General features: G+C 42.6%; 1 protein-coding gene across 1 annotated transcript in view; it reads left to right on the top strand.

The window, feature by feature from the left end:
- Positions 1 to 14,599, top strand: part of USP18 (ubiquitin specific peptidase 18) — a 182,850-nt gene extending 168,251 nt beyond the window's left edge. The window contains exons 10-11 of the mRNA XM_086952917.1: positions 12,015 to 12,064; positions 12,247 to 14,599. Coding sequence (XP_086809043.1) covers positions 12,015 to 12,064; positions 12,247 to 12,295 — 99 coding nt within the window. The 3' untranslated portion in view covers positions 12,296 to 14,599. The remainder of the gene's footprint in view (positions 1 to 12,014; positions 12,065 to 12,246) is intronic.
- The last annotated feature ends 260 nt before the right edge of the window (positions 14,600 to 14,859 follow it).

Raw genomic sequence — 14,859 nt, 5'->3', positions numbered from 1 at the left:
GTACATTATAAGGCTATAGTAATAAGTTATGTTGTTAATATGTAGGTGCCAGCATTTATTGGGAACTTAAGAAATGCTAGTACTGCACTGCACCATTAAAAGTCATATGATGCCTTGCAATGGCATACAAAGCTTGTTAGAGGACCACCAAACTGTCCTTACAGGGTTAAACAGGCGATTCTAGTGTCAATAGAAAACAGGAATTTATGGATTAGGATTCATGTGTTGATATATTGTATAAACAAAGACATATTCGGTCCGACATTGGGAAAACAATTGTATTTATACTTCTAATTATTCACCAGATACTTTGTCATACAAATTCATTAAGACCTTTCAAATGATTAAAACTATCCATGCTGTTTACCCAGGCTTGTCTCTGGCAGAAACCAGCCTTCATCAATAACCATTAATACATAATAATTCTTTGTTTAAAAAAAGTCTGGTTCAACTCTTTCAAAAAGCCTTCTATCTTGTTGTCAATAATCATAGTATTTCGTTCTGATTATTCAGTTCATCTAATACATCTAAAAAATTGTTTCTAGGGATTTCTGATTTTCTTGCACACATACTAAATGGACTATTAAATTGTTATATGTAAAGTGCACTATCAACCGCAAGGGTATCCTTGGTGTGTGCCTATCCCTGCCTAGGATAGGTTACTTCTGCTTCAGAGAATTCTTTATCCATTGGTGAACTTCTGCCCTTCAATATTCGCCTTTGTTTCAATTTCTATTTGGAATAATTTTGTAAACTAAGACCAAAGTTTGAGATCAGTCCACATGATTATACCCCACCTGTCAGCTGCCTTTATCACACAGCTCTTGAAGACTTTTCCCATGATCTACAATACAGTCAGGGGCTGTAGTACTGGTTAGTATAGAAGTACATTTTTATTTCAGTTAAATAAAATCACTGTGGTATTGGTTTTCCAGGCCTACATACTCCGCAGAATACCCTCTACACCATAAGAACTGTTGGCACGGAAACTAGAAAATGCAAAAGACAAGTTTATTAAGACCCCATGGGGTGGTGGTACATTCCTACAGCGCCCTTCGGCAATGCAAGAAGTATCACACCGAACATCGGTGTAAGTCCTTCTTTTATACAGTTTTACAGACATTAAAAGATAGGCGGTACATGGTTACAGAGTTTTAGGTACATATATGGTCATTTTTGGAACACAGCCAGCTCATGGGAGGGGTTACAACACCACTGGTCAGTTGGACGGAACATTCCTAAGTGATGACTGGTCAATCAAAACTGCGCATGTGCGGGCTTGACCATTATTAAAAATAGCCTGTTGCTGGGCAAACTCGAGTGGTCAGTGGTACAGAGGACGGACGAAAGGGCATGCTGACCACGAGGCAACGCATTCTCTAAAATGGCCGCCGTAACACACAAAATGGCGTTTAACAACTATGGTCAAGATAAGGGAATAATGTGTAGCAAAGCTTAACGCTAACCCAGTCATTGTCAAATTACGACAGACGACCCTTTTAGCGTTTAGCTGAAGCTACCTCATAATGGACATAATCAGGATACTCATCTTCTATATCGATGGACATAATCTGGGCCACTTCTTTATAAATCATTTGTTCATTTTTGGCAGAAGCTCGTCTAGATGGAATACAAGCTGATAGACACATAGAACATAATACAGGGCCACATTGAATACATAAGCATAAGAAGAATAATATCCCAATTATTATACAGAGAATCGTCAGTAACTTCCAGCCCCATGTACTAAGCATTGACCAAAACCACCCGAAAAGGTCCATGTACCATTGTCAGGATGTATCTCAGCAGCAATTTTATGTAATTTGGATATGGCATCATACACAGATGGTGAATTATCTGGCACAGAAACACAGCAACTACTTCCAATAATACGGCATGCCCCCCCTCGGTCGGCTAGAACTACATCTAGAACCATCTGGTTCTGGAGCTTTACAATTCTAGAAATCTGAAGCTCCTCAGTTAAATTCCCTAATGCAAAAGCAGTATCATTGGCAACAGCTTCAACAACACGAGTTAATCGTCGTATTTTCCGGCTGTTTAGAGCAGCTCCCACAAAAGAAAACAAACCCAAATTAAAGTCAACATATTGTTGCAACGCAGTGTCTGTTTGGTCTATGTCATCAAGAACTACTGCTCTCTTAACTCTGTTCAATATAAAATCGTGATATAATATATAATCATTATGATACATGGGCGGAGCAATAAATACAGGGCGCAATACAAAAGAGATGTAGCATGTTCCTAACCATCCTAAAGGGAGACGATGATATCCTTTATTACCACATATGAAGTACGTATTTCGGGAGGCTACAAATGAAATGCCATTCGGGGTATCAAAGGTGAGAGTGGTGTTACATTCACTTCTGCCAACTGGGATTGTACCTTTATTACGTACACAAAGATCGGCTTTTGTATCAATGACATTAATAACATGAGAATTGGACATATTAACACTTCGATAATTACTGTAGACTTGTGGTGCAGACACGTTATCCGGGCGGTACTCTTCCCATTTAAACATAGTACCTTCAGCTTGCGGATAGCCGTCTCGATCATTGAAACAAATTTTATTTAAACGAAAAAGCAGTCCCCCTTTTGTTGGCCATCGCAAAGTGAACAGGAGGGTGTACCAGGCATTGCAAGACCCATTATGAGAAAATGGGAGTGGGATAAGCGGTGTGCCTCCTTTCTTCTGATGTCCAGGCAACATTCCACATACCCAGCAGTTAAAAGTGTTCGTCATATTGTGAGTGTGATGCAGAATTTGAATGAAACTATTGTTCAAGTAAGTCTGTCGGTGCAGTTCTTCATGGTACGGTAGAGTGAAAATGTTCAGATGGAGCCGGGGTAGTCGGCAGTAAATGTTCCCGCACAGGCACCACAAGTTCTACTACCCAGGCTATCACAGCTATTACAACAATTGTCAACACAAATAATACAGCACCAAGGATTCTTTTGTCTCGTGCTGCGGAAGACGCCATAGTTCAAAGTTCACAATGTCTCAAAAGTACAACTAAAAAATAAAAATATGAGTGCTGAGCTCCGAGGTAGCCGTTGTTTTTTTCTCCGGGGTCAAGACGGGTGTCGCTACACTTGGCAGAACTGATCCCCCCCCCCTTGAGATTCCCGGCTTCCGTTTCACAAACCCCAGAGCGGTAACTCAACCAGTCTCGCACCAAAAAAAATTCTTCTTATCGTGGTCGTAGATTGTATCTTTCTCGTCCAGAAACAGTGTGGTCCGGGAAGGCTCTCTCCGATTCGGCAGACGTTACAGCTGGGCTCTTCTCCTCGTCCAAGATGTCTCGGTAGTCAGACAGCGCAGTCGGGCTCACCAGATCCGGAGAGACACGGCGGCAGTGAGTAGAGTGCACCCACCGCTTCCTGTTGGTAACTCGCACAGCCGTTCGAGTTGCGAGCAATACCTGCTCGGGGCCACGCCACCTCGGTTCCAAGCTGTTTGTCCTCTCAAACGAACGGATCATCACATGGTCGCCAGGACGAAGATTATGAGCCTCTCCAATGGAATTGTCAGGGAGCGCTTCTCGAACCTGCTGATGAATAGAGAGTAAATCATTTGTTAATCGTGCCAAATAATCGTTCATCATTATACAAGGCACATCATGTAACAATCGAGGCTTAGGAACTCCCCATATGTTCATTGGCCTTCCAAACACCACTTCGTAAGGTGTGAGGCCAGTTCGGGAATGGGGCACTGATCTAATAGAGATTAATGCTAAAGGCAAGGCATCCGGCCACTTCAAAGACGTGGATGCCACAATCTTTGCTAACTTAAGTTTCAAAGTAGCATTGTACCGTTCAACAAGACCTGCTGACTGAGGATGGAACACAGCATGAAACTTCTGCTGGATTCCCAATCCCTTCAACACGTACTCCACAATTTTCCCAACAAAATGAGGACCATTGTCGCTCCACAAAAATTTGCAAACGCCGTATCGAGGGAAATACTCCTTGAGCAAAACCTTCGCTTTGTCAACGCTGTATTATCCTTCGTGGGGAAGGCCCCAACCCATTTGCTGAAAGCACACACCACCACTAAGACATACTTAAGGTTATTGCAACGCTCAAGCTGGATGTAATCCATTTGCAGTACCTCAAACGGTGCAGCAGGTGGAACGAACCCTCCTTTCGGAGTATGCGTCCCTTTTGCAGGATTGTGTTGTAAACATATCAGACAGGTCTGCACTACTCTCTTGGCCGTATTGGCAATCTCAGGATGCTCCCAAACTCGCGTTAGCAATCGAGTAATTGCAAGAGCTCCAACATGTGCCAACCCATGTGTCATCTGGACCATCGCTTGCAAGTAAGCTGCAGGCAATTTCCATCGTTCCACATCTTTACTCCTCCAACAACCCTCATCGTCCAGCACTCCCTCTGCTGCCAAGGTTGCAAGTTCTGCCTCAGTCGCTGATTTCTGAATATCTAGTATCTCCTCTCTGGCATCATGCCATCGTTCAGCCTGTGACTTCACCACATACATTGGAGAGTCATTTCGTGACATAGCCGTTTCTCTTGCTATACTGTCTGCAAAAGCATTACCTTGCCCCACTTTGTCAGTGACCTTTTTGTGTGCACTGCATTTGATTATCGCCACTTTCTTTGGACAAAGCAACGCATTCAAGAGATCACGCACCAGTTCTCCGTGCATAATGTGTACTCCATGCGAAGTAAAAAACCCACGTACTCTCCAGAGTAGGCCAAAGTCATGCGCTACTCCGAAGGCGTACCGGCTGTCTGTGTAGATGTTCACACATAAGCCAGCACTCAATTCGCACGCTCTTGTCAAAGCTATTAACTCTGCTGCTTGGGCCAATTTCTGTGGTATTCGTGCTGTTTCTACCACTGTTTTAAGTGTCGTGATCGCATATGCTGCAGAAGTTGTGCCATCTGGCAGCCTGAAACACGATCCTCAACCCACAGTTCCCCATCCACATCTGGAAGTGGCGTATCCTGTAAGTCGACACGACCCTTTGTTTGTTCTTCAGTCAGGAAAACACAGTCATGGTGTTCTTCCTCTTGGCCCTCCGCAACCGGATACGGCAATAAAGTGGCAGGGTTCAGGGTAGCACATCTCTTTAGTGTGATATGCGGCGCCAAGAGTGTAAGCTCATATCCTGTTAAACGTGCACTCGTAAGATACTGGGTTTTCGTTTGGTTTAGCAGAGCATCTACCGCATGGGGAACTAAAACCAACAGTTTGTGTGACAAAACTATTCCCTCACTCTGTCGTATAGTTACTGATGTTGCTGCAACTGCTCAGAAACACCCAGGTAATCCTCGTGCTACAGGATCAAGAATGGCCGAAAAGTATGTGCAGGGCCTCTGCTTATCCCCGTGTGTCTGCACTAACACTGATAATGCGCACCCATCTTTCTCGTGCACATACAACGTGAAAATCTTTGTGTAATCTGGTGTACCTAACACGGGTGCAGAACAAAGGGCCTGTCTCAATTGTTCAAAAGCATTCTGACATTCATCTGTCCATTCAAGGGGCATTGGTGTAGTTTTGGACAGTAACGCTAACAACGGTTTTATAATGTGCGAAAACCCCACTATCCACTGTCTACAAAAGGACGTTAATCCTATGAAGGCTCGCACATCTCTCTGAGTGCGGGGGACTGGTGTATCTAAAATTGCTTGAATTCGATCAGATGTTAATGCACGTCCCTCCTTAGACAAAAGATGACCGAGGTAGGTCACCTTTGGTCTACAATATTGTAACTTTTTCCTAGAGACTTTGTGATTATTCTGAGCCAAAAAAGAAAGCAAGGCAAGAGTACTCTCTTCACATTGTGCATAGGTGTCTGCAGCCAACAGTAGATCATCAACGTATTGAATAAGGGCTACTCCAGATCGCAATTCAAATGAATCGAGCTGTCTTTTTAAAGCCTGACTGTAAATGCTAGGGCTCTCTGTGTAACCTTGAGGAACACGACAAAATCTATACGATTTATTATTTAACGTAAAGCCAAACAGATATCTGCTGTCGGGATGGATGGGAATGGAAAAGAACGCATTTTTAAGATCAATAGCAGAGAAAGTAGTAGCAGTGGGGGGGACCAAAGTAAGTAAGGTGGTGATATCAGACACCACCGGGTACTGGGGCACTACAATTTTGTTAATTTCCCTCAAATCAATAATAAATCGATAGATTTTGTCATCAGTATCTTTCTTTAGGATCGGAAGAATCGGGCTGTTACAGACATTGTAGGGAACTTCCTCCACTACTCCTGCAATAATCAAATCCTGAACGATGTGCATCAGGGCGATCTCACCCTCTCTGGATATCTTATACTGCGGTACACGTGGCAAAGATGCACCCCCCTTGACAGTAATTCGAATAGGCGGAATAAGCATCTGTCCCACATCCGTGTCTGATGTTGCCCATAACGTGTGTGGAAGAGAGGCTAACGCTTCAATTTCCTGCATGGTACAAAGCCTGCCTGTCTCTGGATAATTGTCGTTCAAAATAACTCGCACTCCTTCCGGAGCGCAACGTATCGTTGCTCGAAAATACTTGAGCAAATCTATGCCCATAATATTGTCTGGGGTATGGGGCGACAACAAAAATGGACATAGACCAAAAAATTTATCAATGCAAAATGCAAAAGGTTGTGATAATGGGCTTGGAGAGGGTGTGCCATCGAACCCTATACATGTAATCGTTTCGCCAGACAGGGGAGTCCTTGGAACCAAGTTTTTAGACAAAGCACTACGAGTAGCTCCTGTGTCAACTAAAAACTGATCAGTAGAACCCAAAACGCCCGCTGATACATATGGACCTCTTTGATCTACTGGCACTTCAACCGATTCCACACCCCATCCTACGCAATCCTATGCGTGCACATAATCCTGACTCTCCACATTTTCACCCTCCGAGATCTGATACTGATTTCGTCGATCAAAAGTATTTTGTTCATCCTGACCACGACCCCTCGCCTCAAACCGACCACGATCACTTCCTCCACCTCTCGCTCCCGTATAACTATTCCGTGTCCTTCCACCTCCTCGACCACGCTGGCTACGTTGCTCACGAAGCACCGGACAGTCTTCAGCCCAATGCCCAAACTCTTTACAATATGCACATTGGTTCTCAGCAATATCGGTACGACCATACGACGCATTACCCCCTCCTCGCCTGCCTCTATCATTCCCTCTAGATTGCGCACCGCGAACCTGTGCCAACATCACCTTCGTCTTCAATTCCTTCGCTTTCTTATCAACATTTTCTTTAGCCTCTAATTCCTGCCGCTCATAATACTGAGCCATAGTCAGCAAAGACGCAGGGGTCGCCGTGGTCCAAGAACTTTCACTAGTTTTCAACCGCTTTGCAATCTCCGGTAGGAGATTAGCCACATACTTATCGACAAACAGATGCCGACCCGTATCATCTGTTAACAACTGTCCACTGTAATCATGAAACGCTTCTTCGAAACGTGTGAAAAAGTCAGATACCGACTCATCTTGTTTCTGTTTGCATGAGGCTAACATAGTCCAATCAATCTTTTTAGGGGGGACAAGCATTTTCAATTTATTCAAAATAGCTGTTGGGAGATCTAAAATCAGTTGACAGGGTTTACATGCAGGCTCCCTATCCAAATCAGCCTGGCTTATATCTTTCCAATTTGCTCCTAACATTGTTTGATCATCAAATCTCCACATATCAGGGGGCAGTATCATCCCAAAGAAAAGATCAATATCAACCAGCGTCATAACACAGGAAGAAATAGCCCCCTCCACCCCTTCATGAAAGGCTGCCGGATTTTTACGGGAATCGGGTAAAGCGTTTTTCAATGCCATAACATCCGCTCTATTCCAAGGCGTATACACCCAATTATATATAAAATACCCCTTTGCGTCCCCAGATGTTTTATCATCACTGGTACCTTGCCCTTTAGGGGGAACATACAAAGGTGCAGCTTCACGCATAGGCATAACATGCACTTTAGAACTCTTATCTGCTCCAAAGATAGAATACTCTTTGGATTGCGCTGTCGACCCCGGAACGGACTTCTCTGATGCTTTTCGTGCTTCCCGCAATCTGGACGCCTCAACCCGTAACTGGACCAATCGCAGGAAAAAGGCATCCGCATCTGTAATAACAAATAGACCTTTACGCATATTCTCATGATGGACTGATATATCCTTAGATTCTAAATCTTCTGAATTCTTACGAAATCGTTCAACAACTTCATCTGCAAAGGTACTTAAAAAACACAACTGTTCTCGTTCTGACAATTTATTCCTTTCAGCATTAACCTCTGACAAAGTTATTTTATTCAAATTCAGTTTTCTAGCAAAACTGCGCAAATCCGCGGCTCTACCAGCAGTTAACCTCGTACTCGCATTATCTCGATCTTCATCACCGCAGTCCTCGTCCGGAGCCGTAGGCGAAACGTACGGAGGCGGAGACCGATCTAATAACGAAAAATCATCAACTTCATTAGTAAGGACAGGATAAAGCGGACGTCGAATAGGAAATTGACCACTCGTTTGCAAATTACGTTCCTGTGCCTCCCTCTCTTTCTTCTCCTGCAACTCCTTCTCCTCCAGCTGTAAAGCTTTATCTCGAGCAGCCTTGCGCTGCTCTTTTTCCGCCAAGTCAATCTCACGCTTCATCCGTTCACGCACTGCTTTCTCCCACATTCGTACACAATCAAACATATTCTGTCTAGACCTGCGTTGAAACAAACATTGCTCCACAAACCGAACCTTTCGTAAATCAAACGACACATGTAGTGGCCATTGCAACTCGGGATCAGACTTGGTGTATTTGTTCCATAATTTGCTATACAATATAGGGGGAAGGCCGAATTTAATATACATTTCACGATTAGGGGTCCCCTCTGGGGCAGCCGGCTGATATTCGTTTAATCTGTACTTGGTACCATTCCCAAGACAGCACATTCCTCGGAGTGTGCTTAAAACAGGCATGTTCAAAACGTATCACGAAAACGTGACACCATAAACATGGCACTTACTATACTTCACACAAAATGTGCCGCTCAAAATACAAACAAAGTTAGAGAAACATCTCTACATGCCTGCCTATGTGGAGTGCACTACACATATACATAAATTCATAGACTCAAATGTTAGCTAACTCAAAACATATTCATATTCATAGAACCACAATAAGCGTCCGCAGACTACCTTACCAATCACAATTCTTACCCAAATCTCAAATATCCAGGTTCCAACTGCCAAGGTCTTTGATCAAATCAGCCAAACAGGCACTGTACAGCAACTCAGACGAACAGGATCTCAGTCGGGGACCAGCGCCACCTGGAAGGTCAGATCAGAAGGAAGGGAAGAAAACACCATGGGTGCCAAGACTCGGGTCACTCAGTGGCAGCGTACGCGTCCATGGCGAGTTTCCAATCCTTCGTCACGACCTCTCCTTCGGGCATCCGAGTCGCCGATGAGTCGCCAATTTGTGGTATTGGGTTCTCCAGGCCTACATACTCTGCAGAATACCCTCTACACCATAAGAACTGTTGGCACGGAAACTAGAAAATGCAAAAGACAAGTTTATTAAGACCCCATGGGGTGGTGGTACATTCCTACAGCACCCTTCGGCAATGCAAGAAGTATCACACTGAACATCGGTGTAAGTCCTTCTTTTATACAGTTTTACAGACATTAAAAGATAGGCGGTACATGGTTACAGAGTTTTAGGTACATATATGGTCATTTTTGGAACACACCCAGCTCATGGGAGGGGTTACAACACCACTGGTCAGTTGGACGGAACATTCCTAAGTGATGACTGGTCAATCAAAACTGCGCATGTGCGGGCTTGACCATTACTAAAAATAGCCTGTTGCTGGGCAAACTCGAGTGGTCAGTGGTACAGAGGACGGACGAAAGGGCATGCTGACCACGAGGCAACGCATTCTCTAATATGGCCGCCGTAACACACAAAATGGCGTTTAACAACTATGGTCAAGATAAGGGAATAATGTGTAGCAAAGCTTAACGCTAACCCAGTCATTGTCAAATTACGACACCACAAAACATGCTACATAACATTTAAAGTGCATAATGACTGAAAAGTGCCTGTACAGTGGCGTAAGTTTAGCCCTCGCAGCCCTCCTGGTGCAGGGTGCCCCCGAGTTTCGGTGGTCCTCCTCAGCAGAATACAGTGGTACCAAAGTGGTCAGTGGTGGGCAGGGGGCAGGAGGGCCTCCCTGTACTTTTCAGTGGGCCCCCCTCAAGTTTTGGTACGCCACTGTTCCTAGTGCCAACATTTTGTGCTTTGAAATCTTATATACAAATACAAGGCTAAGATTTAAAGGCATATTTTTTTAAACGATACTGCACGCCTAAAAACCTAAAGAATATAGATTATCGTAATTAATAAAAAAGGCGTTGATAAAACAGTTTAACATTTCCATACATTCAAAGTGTATATCCAGCCAAACAACCATGCTATACAGGCCACCTAGTCTGATGTTTCTCGTGACCTCCCATGTTCTTGGAGAAGTCACTTGTCATCTTTAGTCTGAGGAGTTTCAGTGTGTTTTTTAGGTTTCACCTGCTGCTTGTGAAATCTATTGCATTAAATATAAATCTTAAAAGCGGATTGCATTCTGCCCTTACTTTTCATTGGTCCGAGTGGTTGCCACTTACTTTTTCTCCACTTTTATTGGGTGTAGCCTTTTATTCCTCGTATTCTTCTCTTATCAGTCTCCCGAGGCTCAAGTACTATTTTCATCCACTTGTAGAACTGTTTTATGTTTTGTTTGCCTGTGCAGTGCTTGGTTTCTTATGCCCTTCCATTGTAGGGCTGGTGAGGGGTTTCATTGGCCCCTCGCGATACGGACATTACTTCAGGTATGTGTAAATGCCAGTGGTTCTGTTATTATATTTCTTTAGGTTGCTGGGGCACTGTTTACTTAATTAGCGGCAACGTTAGCACTGCTTTCCGTGTTTACTTTTATGATCACAGTGGTAGTGTCTTGTGTTGTCATTTATTAGGGTGGCTGCGGGGGCTCCATGTTGCCTCATGCGCTTTTCTTGCATCGCTTTCAGTGTACACTTAAATTTAAGTCACTGCAGAGGTGCTGCTTTTTGTGTACATGCCAGCTAAACATCATGCTGATCTTCTTGGAATCACATCTCTCCAGCAAGCTGACACTCATCAGGCTTCCCTCAAGATTCTTATATTTCCAAGTGCAAGACTTCCTTCTTTCAGTCCTGTGTCCTCGCCTTCCCAGCTCTTCCTGGTTGTTACTCCTACCTTCAACGGTTCTGCTTCATAGGCACACTAGTTCTTCAAGGACAAAAAAGCTATTCTTTACAGCAAGGAGAAGTCTTGTTTCCAGGGTGAGGATAATGTCAAGGATCAGAATACCTTTGCACGAAGATTGTGAATCTGTGCTTTACATGTAAAGAGAGAAAATAATGTTTTTACAGTGACTTGCCAGAGTCGGTAAAATAATAAAATCTCTTGAAAAGGACTCATTCAAATATGCTATATTGGTCCAGAATTTGCTATTTGTTGTCAAGTCACTTTTTGAAATGTATGAAGTTGTAAAAGGGCAATTCAATAAAAAACTACTTTGCCAGCATATGAATCATATTGTTCGCACCACCCCTTGTCACGAAAAGCAGCATCAACCTCTACAAAAATACACTTAAATAAGCATACTGTACAAAAGATAGCCCTCAACTTACATTATACCTAACTATTATTCTCTACAAAAACCTGCTCAAACTAGTGGATCCTACAATGTATGGAGCTCTTTACTTTTATGGCAGGTAATACCAATCATTTTGTTTTTCTCAGATATTCCTACAATCTTGTTATTGTTCCTTACTATTTTTACTTTAACATTTTTTAAAATAGAGGAAGTTTTTTTTTGGTTTGCTTCTTTTGCGCAGAAACATTGTTTCCCATCCACCCATATTCAACAGGAATGCATGGTATTCTGCTAACGTCTTTTCTTTTTCTACGTTGTATATTTTCACAGGTGTCCTGGGATGATGTCAAGTGCACTTTTGGAAACGCCAACTTCCATTGGTAAGGTCCATCCTCATGTATTTATAGATTACCGTTATGTCCCGTGCTTTATATTTCTTCCTAGATGACGTGTATTGTAACCAGATTTGTCTTGCTTGGGATATGTACATGAAACCTACTCTTTACATGTCAATATATTGTGTTTCTTCACTTTTTCTTCAGTCTTTTGTTTTGTCTTCCAGGGGTGAAACGGCTTACCTACTTGTCTATCAGAGGACAGAGTCCGACTGAGAGCGTCGACACTGGTAAAGCATCAGTGAAGATGCAACACAAATGTACCTGGACAGCTGCATGAAGGTGCTAGTTCCTGTTCATACCATCCTGAATTCCTACCTGGAGATCTGCTTGGGTGCCGAACGGCAGATATTACATGTCTCAAACAACATTTCATGTTCAAGAAGATACTTTGTGCTTCTCCAACAACCAGAGAGCTATGCTTGGGTGACACCGGTCGCATCTGGATGCCCTCCTAGATATAGTCTTCTGTTTTACAAACCTTGTGGACCTTGTAAACAACAGTGCCACCTGCAGTTGAGGAAGATCCACCTTTCTAAATAATTCCTCAGAGACTTGGAGTGCAGGAATCTTTACCTCCAAGACATGTGACACATAGGATGGAGATGTTCCACAATAGTGTCTTCTTACGTATCTATGCAGTCATCTTTCTCTGATTTAAACTAAAGCATAGGAATGTGCAACAATCTTCACAGATTCTCTACAAGGATCTGTGTGAGCAACGTTATCATAAAGTCCTCCTGGACCTGAAGAAGTGGTGCTTTCCCCTCTATGCCCTCCAAAAGGGCTTGTGCAATTATGCCAAGATTTCCAAAGTTCTGTTTCTGTGTAGTTGAGTTTACAATCAAGCTGCTGCATACAAAGTGTGCAGCAGGGCGCAAATGTATGTCACTTCCAATAACACAATGTGTACTGCCGCAAATTAGTAATAATGCTTATAATCGGCTTGAGTCACAATTGCTGGCCCGTATCTTCGTACACAGACCTAAGTGGCAATAATAGGATGCAGTAATAGAACAGTTGTTCTACGTTGCGATATCCTATTTGAATGAAAGCTGCTTAATTGTTTCAAAACATGATCCCAACAATATCAAAGCTGGGTTCATATTTTTGGGGCTAACCCATTACAGTAATTTTCCCAATATTGGCAAAATTCCAATAAGTACATACCCAATTACCAAAAAATGAGTAGAGTAAAATGCCCATTCACAGTTTTATGTTTCACTGGTGTAATAAGTTGCACTTGTGGGCAAAATATGACTTTGCGAGTATGGTAGACAGGTACAGAGCAGAATCAAACTATTCCATTTGCGTATGACGAATAGGAGGCCCCCAAGAGTGGCCAAAGACAGAAAATTGCAGTTATGAAGACACCATTAAAGGAAGCAAACGCTCACAGTGAATTTGTCCATTCACAAATTTAAAGCACCTGATTTACTCTAATTATTCCTAGTTCACAACCTATATTGATCCAAGCAGGTACACCGAAACAAACTTCCTGCAAAAATAACTTAAATGACCTACTTAGAGTCTTTTTAGAAGCTATGCATTCTTATGGTAACTTGTCAAAGAGCAGAATAAGCCATTATGTTCTCAAATGTGAATTTCCTAATACACAAAAATGTATTTATGTGTTTATTTTCTTCGTTATGTATAAAGAAATACTATGAATTAGCAAAAACTGATATTTTCCTTCCAGGTGCAAATGGAAATTTGTGGAAGGTATATGTTGGACATTTTCTACTGACTTATGCATCAGGCATGTTATGTTATACATACTATTTGGATGCTTGTAAAGAACCTCTTCTTAAACATGGTCTCGCCTAAGCAAAATATTGGCCTTGTCAATGTTTTTAGACATGTTGTACAGCAGCTGAGCTGCTGTAACTTGGACGAGGTGGTGAGCAGAACACAGTGGGAGGAGAATCACATGAGGGAGTCACAATCTGGTAGAATGCTTAAACACAAATAAAAATGTAGCACCTAAAACAAAATAGCAGTGAAATGACACAAGTAATGCGTCCTTGATCCAGGGAAGTTACAAACAGACGAAGAGGAAGGAACCCTATGGCAGCTGACCAATAAGAAGCAAACACTTTGGTAAGCAATGGGTGGTCTCCAAGCTCACTGTTAGAAAAGTAAAGGTCCTGAAGAGACAGCGCATCCGCTGTGTAGACAAGACCTAAAAAGCTGCACCCTAATAATGTGAGTTAGAAACTGCATGGGTTCTTAGTCTCAAGAATTGAACCCATCTGTGGAAAATAAGTATCTCAGAATATCATACATGCAGGACTAGTTTAGGAGTTTTGCTGCCCTAATCCTAGGTCAGTTTTTTTACCTTCTTGTTGGATCTGCATCTTTTATTTACTTACTAAAGTATTCCCTCAATACATTCTATTTAGTGCAATGATTATGATGTGATTTAATTCCAGGATGTATTGAGTTAACAATTTAGTGAGTGAAGCAAATTTGCGTGTGTTTGAATCGATAAAAACATTTGGTGATGTGCAGTTTCATGAATACGTGTCTTGTGTTGCCCTTGTGTATTCTTACCCCATCGTGTGGCCTCCATCGTCCCATACAACACTCCCCCGACATGATGAACCCCAATGCTAGAAACTCCTGCGAGTTTAGTGCATGCATTTCTTTTAAACCACAATTTGTGGTCTACAAATTATCGTTTGGAAACTCCTCTAAAAAAGCCTGGCCAAATGCAAGTTAATTTAGAAAAATATCTAAAAATCAAGGTTCATAAATCTTTTGCCCTTTAGGCCGGCAAA

Source organism: Lissotriton vulgaris, chromosome 1_2 (assembly GCF_964263255.1).
Source record: "Lissotriton vulgaris chromosome 1_2, aLisVul1.2, whole genome shotgun sequence".
Taxonomy (NCBI): Eukaryota; Metazoa; Chordata; class Amphibia; order Caudata; family Salamandridae; genus Lissotriton; species Lissotriton vulgaris.
Note: the sequence above shows the minus strand (reverse complement) of the source record. Positions and strands in the feature narration are given on the sequence as shown.